At 41.8% G+C, this 23437-nt stretch overlaps 1 protein-coding gene across 7 annotated transcripts; it reads left to right on the top strand.

Annotated features, from left to right (window-relative positions):
* The first annotated feature begins 270 nt into the window (after positions 1 to 270).
* cpsf6 (cleavage and polyadenylation specific factor 6) lies at positions 271 to 21839 on the top strand. 7 transcript variants are annotated; one of them, XM_038978357.1, is made up of 12 exons: positions 271 to 368; positions 2046 to 2258; positions 2507 to 2610; positions 2859 to 3004; positions 3365 to 3544; positions 7116 to 7229; positions 11684 to 12194; positions 12632 to 12769; positions 13362 to 13477; positions 13668 to 13821; positions 14365 to 14568; positions 19197 to 21839. In XM_038978357.1, the coding sequence occupies exons 1-11, from the start codon at positions 309 to 311 to the stop codon at positions 14561 to 14563; spliced, it is 1935 nt and encodes a 644-aa protein (XP_038834285.1). In that variant the 5' UTR covers positions 271 to 308; the 3' UTR covers positions 14564 to 14568; positions 19197 to 21839. The 7 variants fall into 7 exon arrangements, with proteins under 7 accessions (XP_038834285.1, XP_038834287.1, XP_038834286.1 ...); XM_038978359.1 differs by having other exon boundaries at positions 3359 to 3544; positions 12671 to 12769; XM_038978358.1 differs by having other exon boundaries at positions 3359 to 3544; positions 14380 to 14568.
* The last annotated feature ends 1598 nt before the right edge of the window (positions 21840 to 23437 follow it).

Genomic DNA, 23437 nt, shown 5'->3' with positions numbered 1-23437 from the left:
TGCAGAATAAATAATATTCAATAAAACATTTTAGACAGTAACCTACTATACTCAGGGTATGAGTAATAGGAATTGATATTCAATAAACCAGTGAATAAGAGAACATTTTGCCAAAATAAGCATAAACGTCATGTTAATACATAATTGCATGTACCCCAAACAAAACACCACTGTCATTCAAACAATTTGGCAATATTTGTAATAGAAAATGTGATAACTAGATTATTGGCCCCAGATGTGACGTTTTCTGCTTTCCTGTTTGCATTTTGTCTTGTTCAGGTCGATCGGTGGAGGAGGTGGTCTGGAAAATGGCTGACGGAGTTGATCACATCGACATCTACGCCGATGTTGAAGAGGATTTCAACCAGGTATGCAAACCTTTACATTTGTTTAAATCCTACAACGTTATAGACATATTTGTGGTTTGCCCTATGATTTATATTCGCTAAAATGTTTATTGAAAGTTAAACCAAGCTATCTGGCGTCCGATGAGACCTGCAAAAGCGTTGCCTGTGTTCGCCGCAGCGTTTTTGAATTGCAACTACGCAAGAGCTTTTCAAATATTTTAAAAATAGTAACGTGGATGTTGTGTACGTCTTAGTTTTATGTTTGTTGGCTAATGTATACATTTGATAGGTAAATATGTTTCACTTTGCAAGCCAACGTGGTCGTTCCATTGTTAACGACAGAAGCTTGTTTTACTGGAGGCGAAGTGGCGGGGAAGGCCTCGCACAAAACACAAAAAAAACGTGGCCTGGTTTGTCGTCGTGCGTTAACATTATATTGGTATTCAACTACCTAGTTACACATTACCGTGTAACTGTTTAGCTAATAGTATAAAACAATAGGGACTGTTTGCTAATAACGAGGTTTTGTAGTTTGTGTGTCGTTTCCCTCCGGTCGGCGACTGTTTTAAAAAAGGTTGTTGCGCTCTCGGCGTCACTCCCTCTGCTTGCTGGCTAGGCTAAAGTTAGCTGTCATGTTGATGTTGCTCGTTTTTTTTCTCAAAGCAAAAAAAACGTATTCAAGATACCATGTTGTACAAACATGAATCATTTTGTACATTTTTTATCAACTGCATTTCTAAATCTGATATTTGTTTTTTTTTTAATGTATTTTTGTTAATGCCAAATGGAAATCCTATTCAAATCAAACTTAATTTGTAACATGCGCCGAATACAATTGTAGACTTTACCATGAAATGCTTACTTACAAGCCCTTAACCCGACAGTGCAGTTCAAGAAGAGTTACGATGGAAATGCTATTTGTTTTGAGATTAGTTTGATTCTCATTGATCATTTGTACATTTACGTGGGGGATATTTGACCCAGTTCTCACACAAAAATGCAGAAATCTATGGTTTCGCATTTCAGCTTTGTGCAAAGATTGCCAACTGCACTCTGATGCAGTGTGTGTAGACTGAAGTGTTGTGTATGCTGAGGTTGGTCATACTTGCCGAGTCTTTTCAATGTGCATCTGTGCACTTTAAAGGGATATTTCAAAAATGTTCAAAGTCATAATCTCCAGAGCAGTGTCCATTTGTACTGAACAAATCTGCATATTGCGAACACTCATTTGGATGTTTTACTTATCCACATTCTGTGTTGTTGACTCAAAGCAAAGTAACCTGATAGTGTTTGTTAGGACCTCATTAGCACGGGGACTGTCCAAAATATTATACTGTTGGACTGAAAATAGAACCAGCTCTAGGCAACAAACTGTTACTATTGAAATGTTGGCTAAATAATGTGGCTCACATTGTTTGCCTATTCAGGTGTGCAGTTGTGTCTGCATCTTTTGTATTTCATGTCCTGAATATCACAAATTGTGTAACTGCAAAACGGCTAAGACCTCATTCTCCTCTCTGACTGCCACACGTGTTAAAGCATGTTGTTGGGCACGTTCCAGATCGTCTTTGTTGATATCACAGTAGGACCCAACATTGACACGAAGGAACAAAGAGTTTTAAAGACATTCTGGAGCACAACTATTGATTGACTGACTGTGATGTAAGGTTGACCTATTGTGTTCCTGTGTTCCCACAGGAATCAGACTACCCTGCCCATGACCAGATAGACTTGTATGACGATGTTATCTCTCCTTCGGCAAATAATAACGGAGACGCACCTGAGGACCGGGACTACCTGGACAACCTACCCCCACCTGCTGGCTCCGAGGGGAACAAGAGCACCCCGCCCAACGTAGTTTACACGTACACTGGCAAGAGGATCGCCCTGTACATAGGCAATCTCACATGGGTAGGTTATGGTTTTGGATAAGAGCGTCTGCTGAATAACAAAGATGAATATAAACGGGCCAGGTACTTAGACCCAGATTAAGCTTACTTCCGGAGTTAAAAAGCGTGCTCAGTGGGTCTTTGAGAATTGCCTTTGGAAGTGTTTTCTTTAGTCCAGAGATGGGCTTAGTCGGGGTCAGGGACACCGGCCCTTCATGTGCATCAATGATGTAATGGGTCTTGATGTAAAAAAGTGCCTCCCCTTTCCAGTGGACGACAGACGAAGATTTGACAGACGCCATTGGATCAATAGGCATTAAGGATCTGCTGGAGATCAAGTTCTTTGAGAACAGAGCCAACGGCCAGAGTAAAGGGTGAGCTTCCTCCTTGCCTTTCATGATCCCTCATGTTACACTCTGACACTCTGAACAGACAGTGAGTTTTTTTTGTGGATGACTTTCCTAATACCTTTGAACTACACACAGGTAGTTCGTTGTACTCCGAGCTTCATTTATTCAATTATGTTAAAGAGAAAAACAGAACAAAATACCCAAATAAAAGCCAGAAGGAAAGAAAGAGAGATGTTGACTTGGTCCCGTTATGCCCTGGTGTGTCCCATTAGGTTTGCCCTGGTGTGTGTGGGCTCAGACGCGTCCTCTAGGAAGCTACTGGACCTGCTGGCTAAACGGGAGCTACACGGACAAAACCCCATTGTTACCCCCTGCAACAAGCAGTCCCTCAGCCAGTTCGAGATGCAGTCTCGGAAAAGTAGGTGAACCTGCATGCCTCCCACGGGGATGGGCAATTAGAGTTATAGAATAATTATTGTAAATTAGTTATCTGGTTTTTCTGCACGGTTTAATGACAAGGTAGGTCTGATAACCTGGGAAGACCCAAATACGCTGAAGCACACCCAAGTATTTGGGGCTTGAATCTGCCTCTGCTGTCAATGCAGAAATTCCAGAAAAATAGTTTATACATTTGATTAATAACTACATTTATTTGAATAAATACATTGATTTAGTGAACTAATTAGAGTTTTAGAGCTCAGAACTACCTAATTGGGTGAGCACAATGAGTTGGGGATTTGAATGTTCTCTCCGCCCTCTTCTTTCCCTTTATGCCCAGGTACATCGGGTGGGCAGATGTCCGGCGATGGGAAGGCGGGACCCCCCACCATGGGCCCCCGCGGTGGCTTCCCCATGGGTATGGGTAGGGGCCGAGGCCGCTTCCCTGGCCCTCCTGGCCCTGGAGGAGAGCGCTTCCCTGGGCCCATCGGACCCGGAGGGCCACCGCCACACTTCCCAGGTGAGGACTCTTCCCGCTCCGGCAGTCGGGTCGGTCCGTTCACACGGCTCTCGGCTAAAACCAGGGTGTCTGCTGGTTCTTAAAGCCTGTCTTAAATTGATTTTCTAACTCTTAAAGTGTCTTAAATTCAGTTTTCAAAGGTCTTAAAAAATGTGACAGAGATGACTACAGTGTTTGTTATATTGTGCTGTTGCTTAATTGTTGACACGTGGCAAAAAAAAATATCTAAACAACGGAACTTCAAATAATACTGGAGGCCACTTTCAAGATGTTGGAGAGAGCTATCCAACCACATGTTTTTAAATCGACTTACTGTTAACCCGTAAGTCAAAGCCCTGTCTAAGCCGCGGGGTGGGGTTCTACTAAGCTCTATGGAATTGTTTTAAGAAGGTCATACCAAGGATCATTTTACTATACTGAACGAAAATAAACACAACATGCAAGAATTTAAGATTATTCCGAGTTCCAGTTCATATAAGGAAATCAGTCAATTGAAATATATAAATTAGGCCGTAATCTATGGATTTCACATGATTAGGTATCCATTGGTCACAGATACCTAAACAAAATGGGCCTCGGGATCTCGCCATGGTATCTCTGCATTCACGTCGAGGGTGGACGTCGAGGGTGGCTTATGGTAGAGAATGTAACGTTCAATTTTCTGGCAACAGCTCTGGTGGACATTAAAGATAAACTTCTCCTTAATGCAACTGCTGTGTCAGATTTCAAAAAAGCTTTACAGCGAAAGCACACCATGCAATAATCTGAGTACAGCGCTCAGCCACCAAAACAAGCCATACAGATACCCGCCATGTTGTGGAGTCAACAAAAGTCAGAAATAGTATTATAAATATTCACTTATCTTTGATCTTCATCAGAATGGAATCCCAGTTCTACAATAAATGTTTGTTTTGTTGAATAAAGTTAATCTTTATGTCCAAATACCTCCTTTTTGTTCGCACGTTTAGTTCATCAATCCAAATGCACAAGGCGTGGGCACTAAGTCCAAAGTCAAAAAAGTTTCATTACAGTTTGTAGAAACATGTCAAATGATGTATATAATCAATCTTTAGGATGTTTTTATCATAAATCTTAAATAATGTTTCAACCGGACAATTCCTTTGTTTTTAGAAAGGAGAGGGAACGGCGCTCGTGCTCATGGCCGCGCGCGATAAACAACTCATAGCTTTCAACTGAGCCACCCACTCTGACTGGTCTTATTCGCTCCCTTTTCACAATAGAAGCCCAAAACAACGTTCTAAAGACTGTTGACATCTAATGGAAGCCTTAGGAAGTGCAACATGACCCCATTTACACTGTATATTGGATAGGCAATCACTTGAAAAACCACAAACCTCAGATTTCCCACTTCCTGGTTGGATTTTTCTCAGTTTTTCGCCTGCCATATGAGTTATGTTATACTTACAGACATCATTCAAACAGTTTTAGAAACTTCAAAGTATTTTAAAAGTATTTTATATCCAAATCTACTAATAATATGCATATTCTAGCTTTTGGGCCTGAGTAGCAGGCAGTTTACTCTGGGCATGCTTTTCATCCGAATGTGAAAATACTGCCCCCTAGCCCGAAGAGGTTTTAATGCAGTCAGCATGCCAATTGCACACTCCCTCAATTTGAGACATCTGTGGCATTGTGTTTTAGTGGCCTTTTGCCCCCAGCACAAGGTGCACCTGTGTTATGATCATGCTGTTTAATCAGTTTCTTGATAATCCATCCACTGGACAGGTGTGGCATATCTTGGAAAACAAGAAATACTCACTAACAGGAATGTAAACAAATTTGAGAGATATATATATATATATTTTAGTTTATAAAACAATTTACGTGTTGTGTTTTATATTTTAGTTAAGTGTATTTGCTTTTGAATTTTAAGACCACTTGAAGTATCAAAATATATAGTAACATTTTGGGGGGGATTAACGTTTTTATTTGGCCTTACTGCTATTAGTTTAATGCAAACGCATTGAATACGATTCACTACATGGAACAATGGATAGTAGTAGACACCCAAACTCTAAAGGAAGTTTGTTCTGATGTCTATCCTATAACATTTAACTCCTTATTTTTGGAACTGAACAGTCTAATCCCTGTCATTCTAATCTCAGTCTAAACTGGGGGGGTCTACTAAGGTATTTGAAATTATTAAAAAAAAACGTATTACCAAGGATTAATTTAGCTATTTTATTATAATTTTTTTTTTAAATCTAAAATGATTTGAACAATTGGCCGTACTAATATTAGCGCATACAAATGCACTGATTAAAACTAGGACAGCCTCAGGTTATTGTGAGTGTAACAATTATTTCTCAACTGTCAATACAGATGAAACAACACCACTTTACAGAGTATGTCATTGAGATGATGTCACGGCAGAGTGGGCCAATAACACCACTTTACAGAGTATGTCATTGAGATGATGTCACAGCAGAGTGGGCCAATAACACCACTTTACAGAGTATGTCATTGAGATGTCACAGTGGAGCGGAGTGGGCCATTCGCGGTGGATACAAGTAGCTTATATAGGTCTACCGATGGAGAGTTTCTGTAGGACATTACATTTACTGTTAAATCAATTGCATGGCTATCTAACAGCAATATCATATTTAGAGTTAGCGAATCTAGCTAATGTGTTTTGAGTTCCTCCTTCCTCGGGTGGTGAATAGCCTAGGCCAATGGGTACAAAAAACATTCAGGCTAATTAATCTCTAAAGATCCAAATATATATCTGATTATTCTGGATCCTATTTTGACATGTTGCACCTGAAAATATAACCATCATGCGATCCCTGAACAAATAGATGAAATGGCTAACTTATTTTATGTCTGTCTTGGCACTGGAAAAACAGCCAGTCCTAAAAAGACTACTTTTTGCCAACATGGGCTCATTTCTGGAGGGGAATATTAGCAGCTGTGGCAGACCTCAAAATAACTATTAAATAGTGTTCCGTGGCATTAAAAAGGTTGTTTAAGTCTTCAATTCAACTAAATTGAACCGGCAGATACCCTGAAAAACAGTACACCGGAAAGGAAGCCCATTTTAATTGGTTAAATTTAAATCGTGCCCTGACTACAACCAATGAAATGGCTTCCTTTCTGTTGTACTGTTTCTGCTGTAAGCAGTGTGAATGGATCTTACACTGACAGCCAGGCCAGTACTGTTGGTGTTATGCACTGCATGGACTCAACTGAAGATGGGTCCTCCTGTCTGTATATTATCCTGTCTTCCACGTGAGAGTATGTGGAAAGGATTGGACGCACCAACTACCATCTCTCTACACATTTGTCCGTTTCAATACAGTCTGACTGTTCTCTGTCCCCTTGCTTTCAGAAGTTGAGTGAAGTACTTGGATTGGGGGGGGTAATATTCAACATTTGTTTTATCCAGTTTGCCCCTGTCTTTACCCCCCTTCAGATAAAAAAAAAAACCTCACTTTCTTTTTGCTTTGGCAACTTCTTCCTGTGTTGCTAGCTGCGCTGCTGCCATTGGCCGAATGGCCAGTGAGGTCACTGTGGCACCAGCCTTGTTGTGATTGTGTTTTTCTCCCACTAGGGTCGGGGATGAGGCCACCTGAACTCATTAACCATAGACACCAAGAAGGCCACCTGATGGATATGAATTTCAATTGCTTCCCGCCGGGACGTGATGGGAATTGGCGACCCAGAGGTGAAATGCCTCGACTCCTGTTGACAACAGTGCTAGGGTTGGCAAATTTCCCCAAATCTTCCCAAAAATCCCAGGTTTTCCAGAAATCTCAGTTGGAGGATTTATGTAATCCGCAGGGAATTTGCTGCGATGGAATCTTCCAACCTGGAATTTTGGGGAATTTTGGTCATGTTTTGGATTTTTGCAACCCTTCACAGTGCTAATGTACTAAATAAGAATGATTACCCCCCCCGCCCCCTCTCCCCCCTTTTTACATGTTCTCTTTATTAAGGCCTCTGTCTGTGGAGTCCTGGGCTGACTGACTGGCTGGCTGACCAAGCCTCTTTATTAAGGCCTGTCTCTCTGTCTATGGAGTCCTGGGCTGACTGACTGGCTGACTGACCAAGCCTCTTTATTAAGGCCTGTCTCTCTGTCTATGGAGTCCTGGGCTGACTGACTGGCTGGCTGACCAAGCCTCTTTATTAAGGCCTGTCTCTCTGTCTATGGAGTCCTGGGCTGACTGACCAAGCCTCTTTATTAAGGCCTGTCTCTCTGTCTATGGAGTCCTGGGCTGGCTGACCAAGCCTCTTTATTAAGGCCTGTCTCTCTGTCTATGGAGTCCTGGGCTGACTGACTGGCTGACTGACCAAGCCTCTTTATTAAGGCCTGTCTCTCTGTCTATGGAGTCCTGGGCTGACTGACTGGCTGGCTGACCAAGCCTCTTTATTAAGGCCTGTCTCTCTGTCTATGGAGTCCTGGGCTGACTGACTGGCTGACTGACCAAGCCTCTTTATTAAGGCCTGTCTCTCTGTCTATGGAGTCCTGGGCTGACTGACTGGCTGGCTGACCAAGCCTCTTTATTAAGGCCTGTCTCTCTGTCTATGGAGTCCTGGGCTGACTGACTGGCTGACTGACCAAGCCTCTTTATTAAGGCCTGTCTCTCTGTCTATGGAGTCCTGGGCTGACTGACTGGCTGGCTGACCAAGCCTCTTTATTAAGGCCTGTCTCTCTGTCTATGGAGTCCTGGGCTGACTGACTGGCTGACTGACCAAGCCTCTTTATTAAGGCCTGTCTCTCTGTCTATGGAGTCCTGGGCTGACTGACTGGCTGGCTGACCAATCCTCTTTATTAAGGCCTGTCTGTCTGTCTATGGAGTTCTGGGCTGACTGACTGGCTGACCAAGCCTCTTAATTAAGGCCTGTCTCTCTGTCTATGGAGTCCTGGGCTGACTGACTGGCTGGCTGACCAAGCCTCTTTATTAAGGCCTGTCTCTCTGTCTATGGAGTCCTGGGCTGACTGACTGGCTGGCTGACCAAGCCTCTTTATTAAGGCCTGTCTCTCTGTCTATGGAGTCCTGGGCTGACTGACTGGCTGGCTGACCAAGCCTCTTTATTAAGGCCTGTCTCTCTGTCTATGGAGTCCTGGGCTGACTGGCTGACCAAGCCTCTTTATTAAGGCCTGTCTCTCTGTCTATGGAGTCCTGGGCTGACTGACTGGCTGACTGACCAAGCCTCTTTATTAAGGCCTGTCTCTCTGTCTATGGAGTCCTGGGCTGACTGACTGGCTGGCTGACCAATCCTCTTTATTAAGGCCTGTCTGTCTGTCTATGGAGTCCTGGGCTGACTGGCTGACCAAGCTTCCCCCCCCCCACACTTTAAGTCCTGGTTTATTGATCATTCTGTCTTACCTGTCAATCTTTATATGCTGTGTTGCTTGTTCTGTTTCTATTGGCTGTTCTGACAGAGTGGCTGTCCAGCACTCCTGAAGCTAGACAACACAATGAGTATAGAAGGGGTGTCTTGGATGGCTGACCTCTTACCATCCAGACCAGTCAGTCCTGTCTGCTCCATACCAAGCTGGTCTTTCCAGCCATCCAGACCAGTCTGTCCTGTCTGCTCCATACCAAGCTGGTCTTTCCAGCCATCCAGACCAGTCAGTACTGCCTGCTCCATACCAAGCTGGTCTTTCCAGCCATCCAGACCAGTCAGTCCTGCCTGCTCCATACCAAGCTGGTCTTTCCGGCCATCCAGACCAGTCAGTACTGCCTGCTCCATACCAAGCTGGTCTTTCCAGCCATCCAGACCAGTCAGTACTGCCTGCTCCATACCAAGCTGGTCTTTCCAGCCATCCAGACCAGTCAGTCCTGCCTGCTCCATACCAAGCTGGTCTTTCCAGCCATCCAGACTTGTCTGTCCTGATACTCGGCCTACTGGTTCTTGGCTTTCATTGCTAATATCTGGCAAAGTCTAAAATGTTGGTCTCGCTAAATCTTTAATTTTGATTCACAGGACACCTAAGGTGGGTTGCACCAACATGTTATAAATTAATCTCGGATTAGAGCTAATCTAGGGTTAGAATTAATCTCGGATTAGAGCTAATCTAGGGTTAGAATTAATCTCGGATTAGAGCTAATCTAGGGTTGTAATTATTCAGATGTGTTGCACCACTTCATTTAAAATCTGATCAGTAAATACATGATTAACGGTTTTAAAATATGATCAGTGACATGTTACACCAATATGAGGTATTTCGTGAGTTGAAACGAAGTAGCTAGCCTACTTGACAAATGAGGCCACAAAGTTGCTGTTCCTTGATAAAATAATAACAATGTTAGAACTGCTGTAACTCCATCGTGAAAGGTTCTCATTGGTTGGCTGATTTGAAATAATATCCATTATTTGCCGGTACTAGACGACAGAACTAATTTGTTAGCAACTGTAGCTAGCTAGTTTATAAACCAACCTAGCATACAATATTATGTATTGTCATTACTTAATGTTATTTATCCATGTATTATTTGTCCGCTAGCCACCTGATAATGGCACGTCAAAGAAGTTAAAATGTATCAGTTTATAAAATATATATATATATTGTCGGAGCTGATGGAGGAACTTAGTAATGTCCTGGAGGATAAAAAGACAGACCACACGACTGTCAAAAAGAAGGAAGACACCTGGGCCATTTTATGCAACAGATTTAATGTATCGACACGGATTCAAGAGATGAGGGACCTAAATCAGATGAAAGCATGCTGGGTAAAACTTTTGCGCGAAAGCCAAAAAGGATGCGGCAGAGGAGAGGCGGGGTCTGTTTCAGACCAGAGGGAGGGGCCTCCGTCCAAGGGAATTGATCACCCAGAAGATATGCGAGATGATTCCCCAGCAGTTTGCCCCTCTCCATAACTCCTATTATGACCATGGACAACTCAACCCACCAATATTTAGTAAGCATAAATAACTGGTAAATATCGATGCCTGTAATGCATGTTAAAATTAACGTTAATGCTACTTCACTACAATGTTACCGTTATCAGACCCGTTACAGCATGTTCCATAACATCATTCGTACCAAGGCTGGGCATATCACAAGCCCCAATTCAATTGTTGTACAAATTGGGAACGTAAATAGCCTACTAATAATGAGTTAATTATTATAAAACTCAACAGGATTCAACCGGTCTCTAATTTATTCTCTGAGGAACTGTCATTTTGGTCTCTCCACAGTAGATATTCTGCCATTTTATCTAATTTATTCTCTGAGGAACTGTCGTTTTGGTCTCTCCACAGTAGATATGCTGCCATTTTATCTAATTTATTCTCTGAGGAACTGTCGTTTTGGTCTCTCCACAGTAGATATTCTGCCATTTTATCAGTTCAACCACCTCAAGTGGCAGTTTAGAATTCATCTCCAATCTGAAGTTTTTTTAGGATTTAATTTAACTAGGATTAATTTAAAGCCGAGGTTTAAAATTTGGTGCAACAAGATGAGTAGAAAAGCGTTGATTTAACCCAGTTTTAAGAGTTGATGCAGCCCAACCCTTGTGTCAATCAGTCAGAGAGATGTAAATGTGGTCCTTCACGTTGTACAGCGTCAGAATTCACCGCTTCTGTTTGAATCCTGGGCTGTGTTGCCATCTAAGCTTTAACTTTGATCCCACTAAGTCAAGGTGGCTGCCAAGGCAGTGACTGAAACATAGAGGATCACACATTATCCACATCTTCTCACCAACACGTCATGCAACTTTTAAAATGTCACAATTCCTATCCAGAAGTCATCAAACCCAAGCTAAGACATTTGCTGCAGTACTTGAGTTCCCTGTTTGTGGTCTCTGGATTCCAAGAACTGCTCGGTGTCGTCTACTGACACTGGGAACTGCTCTGTGCCCTCTACTGACACTGGGAACTGCTCTGTGCCCTCTACTGACACTGGGAACTGCTCGGTGCCCTCTACTGACACTGGGAACTGCTCGGTGCCCTCTACTGACACTGGGAACTGCTCGGTGCCCTCTACTGACACTGGGAACTGCTCGGTGCCCTCTACTGACACTGGGAACTGCTCGGTGCCCTCTACTGACACTGGGAACTGCTCGGTGCCCTCTACTGACACTGGGACACCACAATGCTTTAATTTGCTTTCAAACATTTGGTAGTGAATCCAAACTCAAGACGGTTCTGTTTTGTGTTTCTGTGTTCCAGGCGGTATGCAGGGCCCACCTCGACCCCCTCTTGGGCCTCTAGGTCCCCCTGGTCCCCTAGGCCCCCCTCCCCCAGGACAGGGCCTCCCCCCTCCCATGCAAGGCCCCCCCAACCGTGGCGACCGCCCCCCACCCCCGGTCATGTTCCCCGGCCAGTTCGGCCAGCCCCCCATGGGTCCTCTCCCCCCTGGCCCTCCCCCACACGGCTTCGGCCCTCCTCCTGGCCCCCCACCCCCCCAACAGGGCCCTCCACCCCCTGGTCATTTCCCTCCTCGCCCTCCTGGTCCCCTTGGACCGCCTCTGGCCCTCGCTCCCCCACCACACATGACCGGGCCCCGACCTGGAGGCCCCCCACCGGCTCCCCATGTCAACCCAGCGTTCTTCCCTCCTCCTGGGGGTCCTAACAACATGGGGGGCCCTCCTGGAGGAGACGGCAGGGGCCCCAACGGGCCCAACGACCCCTATGGACGGCCACCTCCATATGACCGGGGAGACTTCGGACCCGCCGGCAGGTAATATAACCCAACGGGATCATGACATCACGTACTGCCAGTTCTACAGAAAGTCAGTTGTTTCCCTCTCCTCCTCTTCTTCATTGGTTCTGTTCCAACCTCCTTTACTGTACTCTAGATGATGGTTCGTGTTTGAAGAAAACTGATCTATTCAATGTCAGATACTGCCAGTTTTAGTCTGAATTTATTTCAGTATGTAGAACAGCTGTGGTAGAAGCAACACAAGGAAATAATCCAACACCTTGTAATTATAGCACTGTCAGGTTCCCTTAGCAACAGTCCGTCATCGTGTGTGTTTGTGTGGGGGCGTCTTTTAAAAGGGGGGTCTTTTACCTTAGTATTTTGACTAAGAAGCGTGGTTTCTTTAGTGACCCTCCTGAATCTCCCTTCCTCCATCCATCCTTCCTTCCCTCCCTCCCTCCTCTGGCTGCCTACAGTAACCAGCGTCCCCCGCTAATCTGTGAGTTTGACCTCAGGGCCCCCCTGCCCCGCGGCTGCCCAGACCCCTGGATTAACGAGGGTTTGGTCGATCTGAAAAATGGCGGCCAGCACTTGCACAATGCGAGTGACCCAGGGTTAGTAGAAATACTGCCAGACCGCTGAAGGAACATTAGGAACTAGCTTTCCCCTGTAATGACCTGGTGCCTGGCTTTGTTGCATTTTGAGAGTGGATGCTTGTTGTGATTGATGGATTGGCCGAGCTACGATTTTGATAAGCGTTAGTAAACTGTGTGGTGTGTTGTTGTGTATTTCCTTAGATTAGCTAGTTATCACTGGTGTTAATTCCCACAGGCTTGGATAACGTGGTTTGCATCTGCTGTGTAGTTTTTAGCTGTCCATTAACTGTGTGTGTTCCTTGACTCGTCTGATTGTCTCACCCCTCTGCTTTTCTCAATCTCTCTGGCTCTTGATCAATTTCTCGGTTTTCTTGCAACCTCGCAAAATTCATTGGCGGAGAACAGCCATGGTCCCTCCCCTCTGACCTTCTCCTCCAATGACTTTTGAGAAGGCGAGGAGTTAGGAAAGACCCATTGGAAAAAAATAGCGTTTCCTTCCTCTTAAACGTCCTCTTTCCTGTATCTGGTGGTTCTGAGTTTGTCGTTGAGTTTGAAGACTTTTTTTTTGTGGATATTGACGCTGTCTCCTTCCTGCTTGTCTCTGTCCCAGGGAGATGGAGTCGGCGAGGACACCGCTGAGCGAGGCAGAGTTTGAGGAGATCATGAACCGGAACAGAGCCATCTCCAGTAGTGCCATCTCTAGGGCGGTGTCAGATGCTAGCGCTGGTATGGATCATGCCCTAAACACACACCTCACAAATACTACAACACACTCTACAGAGGGCCAGAGGGGCTGAACACACACACACTTTATCTATGTGCTGCTTGTAGATTGTATTGTGTACTTTCACAAGTGACCCTTATCTAGGTGTCTGAGCTATACCCTGTGATGTTAATGTCTTCCTTTCTCCATTAGCTGACTATGGCAGTGCCATAGAGACACTGGTGACAGCCATCTCTCTGATCAAGCAGTCTAAGGTGTCTGCTGACGACCGCTGTAAAGTTCTCATCAGCTCTCTACAGGACTGTCTCCACGGCATCGAGAACAAGTCCTACGGCTCTGCCTCCAGGTAAATACAACCTCTTCCTCGTTCTCCTGTGGTTCCTGTTGGGGAGTGGGTCAGTTCCATTTCAATTCAGGGAGCACACAGAAATTCAAAATCTTCTTGAATTTTAATATGGTTTACTTTCTGAATTGACTGGAATTCTAAGGGAATTTAGCGTTTTTTTTTTTTTTAAATTATTATTATATATTTTTTGACTCCAACCCTGGTTGTTATAATAGACAACTGAGAGAAGTGATATGAATGATTTGAAGGTGTCTTATAATTCAGGGTGATGTTCAGTACCTGCTAGTCATTGTGCTTATATTCCTGTACTATTCTGTTGTTATTGACTAGGAATGGTGTTGATCTGTTTTGACCAACTTTAGTGGAATGTACTTATTATAAAACGCTCTGGGTAATATTGTCTTAAATGTAACTGATTGACAGATTTAAAGTGTTACTGACAGTTGTATTGGTGACGTCATTGTTTATGATATTATTGATGGTTTTGGCCGATGGACAGACATGCTTTGGCGGTTGGTTAAGAGTTTGATGTATGAATGTAAGTTCTGCCCCCAAAAGACGCGAGAGGTCGAGGGAGCGTGACCACAGCCGATCCCGGGAGAAGAGCCGGCGCCACAAGTCCCGTAGCCGCGACCGCCACGAGGACTACTACCGCGAACGCAGCCGGGAGAGAGAGCGGCACCGCGGGGAAAGAGAACGAGAACGCGAACGTGACCGCGAGAGGGAGTACCGACATCGTTAGTGGAGGTGTGTATGCCCGTTCAAACTCCTCACCCGTAACGGTCTCACCACTCTTCTCCCTCAGCTTAATGCAGGCCAGGGGCCAGGTCGCTACGGCCTACAACAAGAGGCCCAGAGCCGGACATGACGCGCCCTACGGAGCCTACGGTAGGTGGAGGTGGTAGGTAAGACATTGTTCCATCACTTGTAGTCTTGACCAGAACGGACTCATTGCTGCTATGTGTGTATTTATATAATTTGTCTGAAACTTGTTGTAGGTTTTGACTGTATTTTACTTTCATCCTTTGAACATTGACTGTGTCGTCAGGCTTCTACTGCATGTGTGTTGTAGGGGAGGTTTTACATGTAAGCTCTGCTAAGCTTGAAAATGTTTTAAATCTCTTAAGTTGAAAAGGTACTTTATATGACCAATGATCAACACCTGTGAAAGGTTGTAAAATACGCTAATTGTTTATTGAAGGGTTTCTCTGACACTGATGCCACAATGTGCCAAGAAATGATTAGTGTACATTTTGCCGTTGTCAAGGTTGAAATCTGTGACGGTACAACTTAAGGGGGTTGTATGAGTTGTTTTGTAGGCCACCAAAATGATGACCAAACTGTAGGTGGTTCTGAGTCTTGTTAACTTGAGGTAATGGTTACATGCAAATTTAAAATGTCTAAACTATTTTAAAACCACTGTCAGTTCTCTAACCTATAGTATAAGTCTAAGGTATGGTTTTGGGGATAAAAAAAATGAAGGATTTTGGTATATCGTCTGTGAACTTGAACAACTGTCTTTGCCATATTTTTTATTTTATCACGCTGAAATTGATGGTCTTGGAACAAAATAATTTTGTTAATGTTTTTGTATAATTAATGGCATTGCTATCAAGCTGGTAAAATGTTTTGTCTATTAATTTTAGGCAAATAGTTATCTGGTCATACTCCCTTAACAGTGGACAGGAATGTGGTAACTAGGTAACTAGTTCGCTATGTCTCCTGTAGCAGAGTTGGTCTTCACTCTAAAGCCCCATTGTGAGTGTTGCTACTGCTCTTGGTACTGTTAACACAAGATTAACACGGTTTTTACCTTTTACATATATAATTTCTTTATGTGCCATTTTTTATTTTGTTGAGTTTGTTCCCTAACGTTGAAGGCTTGAGTTCCAAAAAATGTGGGCTCAGGTTTTGATCCATTTTGTATACCTTGATGGTAACATAGGGTTATACATGATGTTATATATATATATATACATACTTCATGGCAATGTAGGGCCCTATAAAATCCACATTGTGGAGAACGCGGACAGAACCACAGAATCCAGACATTAAAACAAGAATTAATCAATATTCAATAATGTTAGTAGGAAATCAACTAAAGGGAATTGAAGCTAGTGGGACGTCGACTAAAGGGAATTGAAGCTAGTGGGACGTCGACTAAAGGGAATTGAAGCTAGTGGGACGTCGACTAAATGTGTCCAAGATTATCATAAAATATGAATGAAATGCATCAGTGATTCTTATTTTTCTTTAACTTTCTGAAGAGGACACGTCACAGGAATGTGTGTCCGCGATTGTCCGCCACTTTTGTTAAGCCGTTAGCGATGATGCTAATATGACAACAGTCTTCTGGTAGATGGAAAGGGTTTCCCATAAACCTTCTCGGTTAAACATAGGCTTCTCTGTAGTTAACATTTACATGGCAGAATGGTATCAGGATTATTTGCATAAATCCACTGGCCATTTGTTTAGCAAACTCTGCAATCACATGAGTGCTACAGAAACATCGCTAACCAAACAGGGACGCTTGCTGGTGCACAGTTGAATTAAAGGGTAACTACACCCAAAAATTACAATTTTTGGTCTCCTGAAGTTTAAACATGGTTGTGTACTTAGAACATCCAATATATATAAAACAGAATTAGGCAGGGGGGGAATTTAAAATTGCTTTTATAAGGCCCTAGCAATGTCTGTTGGCCTGTAAACTTTAGGTCAATTTGATTACTTTTCATCCCTTAATACTGGGCATCACAATGTGCTGATCCTGTAAACAAATAAGTAAACGACAGAAATATTTTTGCAAGAGGTACAGTACTTGAAAAGATGCTGAAATTATCAATCAATACAGGTACATCACTTATCTGATATTTCAATGAGAACTAAAGAATAATCACTATTGTCCACAATTCAATGGCAGCCATTTTGTTAATGTGGGTATTTTAGGTTTCAAATGGTACACCTATTTGAAGTGGATCTCAAGATTTCACTGTCGGTTGTCTTGTTTTTAGGCTGTAGTTTTGAAATAGACGGCCAGACAATTTTGACATGGTACCTTGGCAAATATCTTGTAGGAATTGAAGGTCAATGGGTGTTTCACTGAAATGGCATAGTCAAGAAAATAATGTTGTATTTGTCCTATTTTTAAATGGGTTGATGCTCACTCAATTTTAATGTTGACGTTGTAAATCCCAATAGTGATTTGAATGTATACCCCAAAATCTGATTGTATTACCGGTTACTTATATATAGTATTTTGTATTGGATTGGTTGGTTTGCTGATTAGGGACTCCATGCTTGCAATAAATGGGATAACTCCTTTGAATGTACATGTTCGATTAAGTAACTTCTCTGCATTTTTTCCCCATTTATTAAATGGCAATAGCATTTTGTTAAATTATTAAAATAAACGTAATACTTTTAATAATACAACTGACAAATCATTCTAAAAAATCTTCGTTTTTGGTCATTACTTTTTAAATCACAAGGGAACAAACCTAAGAGGGGTTACTTTATTATCCTGAACAGTCCTGTTTGTCTCACTTCACGGTAAAAGGAAATGCTTTGATCTATGCTTTACTACCTGTTAATCTATGTTCACAGATCTCAACATTGTTTCATTTAGCGTTGGGATCATATGTGCCCATTACAGGGAAGAAATGACTAGCTATTTTTCCAATTTGTCTATAGGTGTCAGTGATGTTTTGCAGGCATGGAGAAAGCAGCCCTGATTTCCTGATAACATATTTCTGCTGCTGTTTTTAACTGTTTCTCTCTCTCTGGTGTCTTCATCCTTCAAAACTACGCATCATGTGGTTCTTGTAACTCTCATTGGTGTCCACACCATCTCAAGAAGGTTCATTTTGATGACTGTTCAACCACTTTAAACTCTTTCAATGTCTCCTGCAGAAATAGACTCTGCGGGAAGTTAGTACCAGGTCTTTTGAGAGAGAAACTGCAACTGGTCACATTCTTTAATCCATTAGTTATAATTATAATATATTTTTAGTGTTGTGAGAACATGTCTTGATGATGCTGTGGTTCCTTTGAGATGCTCAATGGATCTGAAATGATTGTGCGGAGGGTGATGGGACATCTGTTCAATTAAATATTGGTAGTATTAACTTTTTAAATGTGATATTGCCCAACTATGCACCATGTAAATACACTCATTGAGCCGTACCTGGCTTCAATTTAATTTGCATAAAAATGATATTGATTTAACAATTAAACTAATAATTACTACTAGGCTATTAACTATAGTTTATTTTTAATGGAAATTGTCATTGACAACCAAAACGTACAGCATATTCCTTTACCTGGTGTATGAGTTTGGAAAATATCTGGGGTGATCTATGAACTGAAATATTAACGAATGGTTATGTGGTTTGCAATTCCAATGACTTGTCAGTGTAATGTAGATCCTGTGCATGCCAGGCTCTAGCTTTGAGAGGTGTGTTTCAGACTGCTGATATGAGTGTAGGGATTGTATTTATACATTCATCCTGATGTAATGCTACTATTCCTCTGTAAATCTGACCATGTTTGTCCTCTGCTTTTCCCAGTGCTCCCGGCCCAGTTTATTCCCCCCCCCCCCAAATGTTATCTAATTGGATTTCACCTGTCGGATAGGTTTAAATGCATAGTTGTAGAATGACTAGAACGAGGTTCTGCATTCAAGTCAATGAATCGTCTGTTCTATTTATTATTTCTATGTGTTTAAATCCGATCCAATAGGTGAAAAACTATGCCCTTCGTCACCTCTTAGAATAAGTACCAATCCCAAACCGGCCGCTTAAACCTTTTGGTCTTATGGACTTGTTGAAAATCTGAGAGGATTTGATAGGTGGAAGTAATGTGAGAATTCCACCTATCAGAGGACAAGGTAGACTTAATACCTTATTGCGTCCTTCTGTGAAATCCTCTAAAGATATTGAGAAGTACGTACGGTCTAAGGGTTGGGATTGAGCCTTCTGTAGACACCATCTTGTGCCCCATGCACTTTCAGATTAGATTATAACATGTTTTGTGAGCACCCACACAACAGGTTTATCCTATCCACACACATTGATTGTAAACCTTCTCTGAAATGAGTTGAGTACTTAGCGCATGACACATTTGAAAACATACTAAATTCAGATCTCAACGGTATAGCAGGGTCAGCCATTGTGGGCACTACGTTGTTCTTACTCACTGTAATGTGGAATCACTCTCTGACAAGTTGACTACCATTAGAAAGAGCAGTACCTGCATGTGTTTTGTGTCCTCTGTGTGTGTGCTGTAAAATTTAGAGGGGGTGTATGACACAAACAACAAACTGTATATTGTTGGGCTGCCCCAAACCAAACTCCACCCTTCGTTTTCACACATTTCAGCCCACGGAAGAGGACAGGGACGAGGACGCCTCGTCACAACCAGCAGGCCCTACTTCAGGATCGCCTTGTCAACTAGTCCCCCCCCTCTGTCTGTGTCTCCATGGTTACCAGGGGACTGACTACCTGGGATTCGCTCACAGCTGTGTAAGGCTATAAGTAGTGTTCTTTAAAATCATACTCATGGTATAAAAACTACTCCACAGCTATTTTTATTTTACTGACATTTTTATTTGATGTGAACGAAAAAATGATTACATACCTGTGTTGACCGGCTTCTTCAAGCTTTGCGAAAATAACAAATTACTACATTTGCTTGCTCTATTCCAAAACGGACAACTTTTGACTGCTATAATGTGTACATTTTGTCAGGTTAGAGTTGATTTTACAGGGAGTTTTTTTGTTTTTGTTTTTCGTGTTTATTTCCTCTCGTGCCCCTCCCTACTTATCTCGTTAGGATAATGTTTGTAAATGTCTCTGCTTTGAATATTAAAATAGATTCTGTGTTGTAATAAACTGTTTACTGGGGTTTTGACACTTAATAATAATTTACATGTGTACGTTTTTGCCTGCATACATTTTTCATGTTGAATTTTACGAAATAGTTGTTTTAAATTGACTCTCACTTAAGTTGCCAAGTTGTGCTGTTATTGGCCAAATGAAGCACCGTTGACCAAGAGGTTGTATTTGTCCTGATGCCCAGAAGGAGTGAAATCTGACTGAATTTAGCGTAGCTACTTTTCAATTGAATGATCATGTGACAGATATTTTAATCTTTGACTTATTAGTTTGTTCTAAAAGTTCTACTTAAAATGTGGCTACTTGTTTGGCGAACATTTGTTTTTAGTAGCCGTATACTACTGTATGCCATTTGAATACCAAAAGTGAAAATCCATGTCATGGCTAACTGATGGCTAACTGATTTTAGAGGTATTCAGGACTTGATTATATTGGGCAAAACTTTAGTTTTATTATTTTTTTAATTTCTTGATTATTTTTTCATTCATGTTACCAGGAAGTTCATACCAAGGGTTCATTACCCTAATATTAATGACACAAGCGGAACAAATTGTTCACTTAAATGGAATTATTTTAGTGGTAGATGAAACTTCACAGATCTGGACAATACTACTGTGAACAGAATTAGTCCCTTGTCTGCAAACGTGTGCTCCGATTGGCTGGCTGATGTACTGCACTGATTTCTTATTGAGTTGCTTGTCTCACTGGTTTAGGCCAGTGAGGGTTGTGGTAGGCTGGTCCCAGATCTGTATATATTTTGGCTGAGTCTTGACTCGTTGTCCTGCCTACATTGAATGGCAATAACAATGCTAGCCAGAGTAGTTGGCTAAAACGCATACAGACCTGAGTGGTGTACTACAAAGCAGGACCAATGCGTTAGCCAGCTAATTTGCTTAAATATTCTGAATTAACTTTTAGATTTTTTTGGAATGGAAGCTTGACTCAACCAAAAACACATCTAAGTTCAGCTTTCTTAATGAACCAGAAAATCAAATGTTATTTCTGGTTGTTTATCAACGTTAGCTGTCTAATGCGTGGATCCTGTTTTGTGGGATCCCCTTCTAGGACCAGGCCAAGGGGCTGGGTTTAGTAAATGGTTGATTACAGTAGTAATGAGGGTCTGGGACAAGGCTGAGGGTCTAGGTGTCGTAAATGGATGGGGATTACAGTAATAAGAGTATTCAAGTGAGGTGTCCATTTTGTAAAGCATGAGAGCACAGTCCTTCCCTGGCTTCTCAGGGTCTGTGGACTGGTCTGCCAGATTGAATTAACTGATATTGTTGCCTGTTTTAAGGCGGTAATACCTACTCTACCTCTACTCCCATGTATTTTCTAAATGGCCCTGATAGACATTAGTGGTGCTCTCCTGCTTGCATTGCGTTGCCACTCTAAAAGATATTTAGGTGGTTATTGTGGCATGAATCATTCACTGAAACTACTGCTTCAGTCAACTTAACATTTTTTTTGAATTTTACTGGTTAGACTTTACATCCAACTATTGGCACAAAAATATCTCCCAAGTTTTTAATCAATATTGCCCACTAGCTACAAAGAGCATTTTGAGGACTTTGCAATGTGTTTGACATGGAATGTTATTGGATGGAACTTTAGTAAAGTTCTCCTTCAGGTAAAGTTTGCACGACGGACACTTCGTTTTTTTTATACGTGGGACTTTTGTATTGCATATATTGTATAAATGCACTGAGGTATTGAATGTTGTAAAGCATTCATAATGCTCTATGTAGCTATTATACCATGTTTATTGTGCTAATGGATAGGTTATGAATGCTTTGTTACCTATTCGCAGATCATTGCGAATTGCTTTCTAGCCCAACGTCTTTTCAAACCGGTTGAATATTTGAATAGAGCTGATTTGAAACTGGTTTGATACGTCAATACTGTACATATATACGCAGTCGACAAGTGTTACCCATACTCAATTAGTGTTGTCATTTTGTACATATAATAATGCATCCATCTTAGATATTACCTTGAAATAGTTTTTACAAACAGATCCAAGGTTTTTACCTGATCAGTTTCTCGGACGTGTTCAGGAAGTTGAACTTTTTTAAGGTGCACTGTCTTGTTTTGAGTGTTTTTCAATAAACTAGTTTTCTTCGTCTTTGACGTCGGGTCTTCGTGAACCATTAGGCCAAATATTACTGTCCCTGACATTGCCGATTTGGTTTAATCAAATGTACACTTAATCAATAGAATGCAATGTATAAAGGATGGAATAAGACCGTAGAATATTACTGAGGTCTGTGTAGTTTTTCTGTTTTGTGAAAATATTGTACTGGTCTAATTTCCTCAACAAAACTTCAAACCATTTTTTCCCTCAGGTATGATTGACACGATAAAAACGGGAAACTAGTTATAGGCCCTTCAAGGCTCTTGGTCTTTATTTATATATAATTTACTCATAGTTACACTTACACCAAATGCTGAATTGTACATTAGGCTGTAGTTATTTTTGCCCTTATTTAATTTACAGCTCCATGACATTCACCCAAAGGTAAGTCGTCGGTTCCAGATCCATGAAGAATGACGGCTGCAATTTTTTCTGAAGTAGTAGCTATTCAATATACTTAATGTGTTCCTCTTCGCATTATAGCAAAGTAAGGAAATAAACTGCTGGAACTACAATTTACATATGGATAATTATCAAATATACAAGATAAATGTTTCAACCAGGCTGATTATTGCACTATGCAGACTAAAACACTGTCAATGTGTGTTTGTTATTTCAGATTATATTGCTATTTTAATTATATTATTTATTTGATAGAATATTTGCATTAAGAATAAAGGCAGTAGATTCTCTGAGCTTGTAACGTTACCACTTTGTGCCTTCTCTAAAAAATAATAAAATAATCGAAACTACATTGTGACTCCATTTACTCTGTTTATTAGTTTAAGACATGAGGCTATTGGATATATTTATCCAAATTGCAACGATGATCGCCATCTGCCGGCATTGGGGCTACAGTTGGTGAGAAATACTTATATAAAAAAAAACACAACTGTAGTCCGAAACCTTGGCTCACAAGAAACACATTTTATTAATTTCAGTAGCCGATGTGGACGTCAACATGTGGGATTATGTATAAATGGCCTAGCTTCGATGATCACTCGAACCATGACTCGTGTCCAGAAGAGAGTCTGCAGAATAATTCGGGACGGGTCGTACACCAGCTACCGGGGAAGCCCTCGGAATCATGTCCTTGGAGAGCAAACGGGAGCAGATTTGCCTGACATTTGATAAATCCCTGCAGAACTCTCAGTTCGCAGACTGGCTCCCCCCAACTAGACAGCAGACTACTGGACGGGCAACTGGCGACAGCCACAAACGGAACACTCCCATGACACGCACAGGCTGCTTATCGGAACTTTCCCATTCCATACTTCACTAAACTGATCAATGCACACACCATATAGCCCAGGGGCCTTAATAATGCCTTCTTAAAAGCTCCTAAGATCTATTTTCTTTAGCTGCCACCCCAAACATTGTCGTTATATTATTGTTGTTTTCTATATATTGCATAGTTTAACATTGTATTACATGTTTTGCTAGTTTAGGATTTTACTATTTGATGATTGTAAAGTGGTTTACACAATTCAGTCTATATGACTGCAAGAAACTAATAAACATACTACTTACTATTACTGGGCACAAAGCAGAACATTAGACAAGAGGACCCTTATCGTTTTAGCTCTGAGTGTTT

The sequence above is a fragment of the Salvelinus namaycush genome, chromosome 38 (assembly GCF_016432855.1).
Source record: "Salvelinus namaycush isolate Seneca chromosome 38, SaNama_1.0, whole genome shotgun sequence".
NCBI lineage: Eukaryota > Metazoa > Chordata > Actinopteri > Salmoniformes > Salmonidae > Salvelinus > Salvelinus namaycush.
Note: the sequence above shows the minus strand (reverse complement) of the source record. Positions and strands in the feature narration are given on the sequence as shown.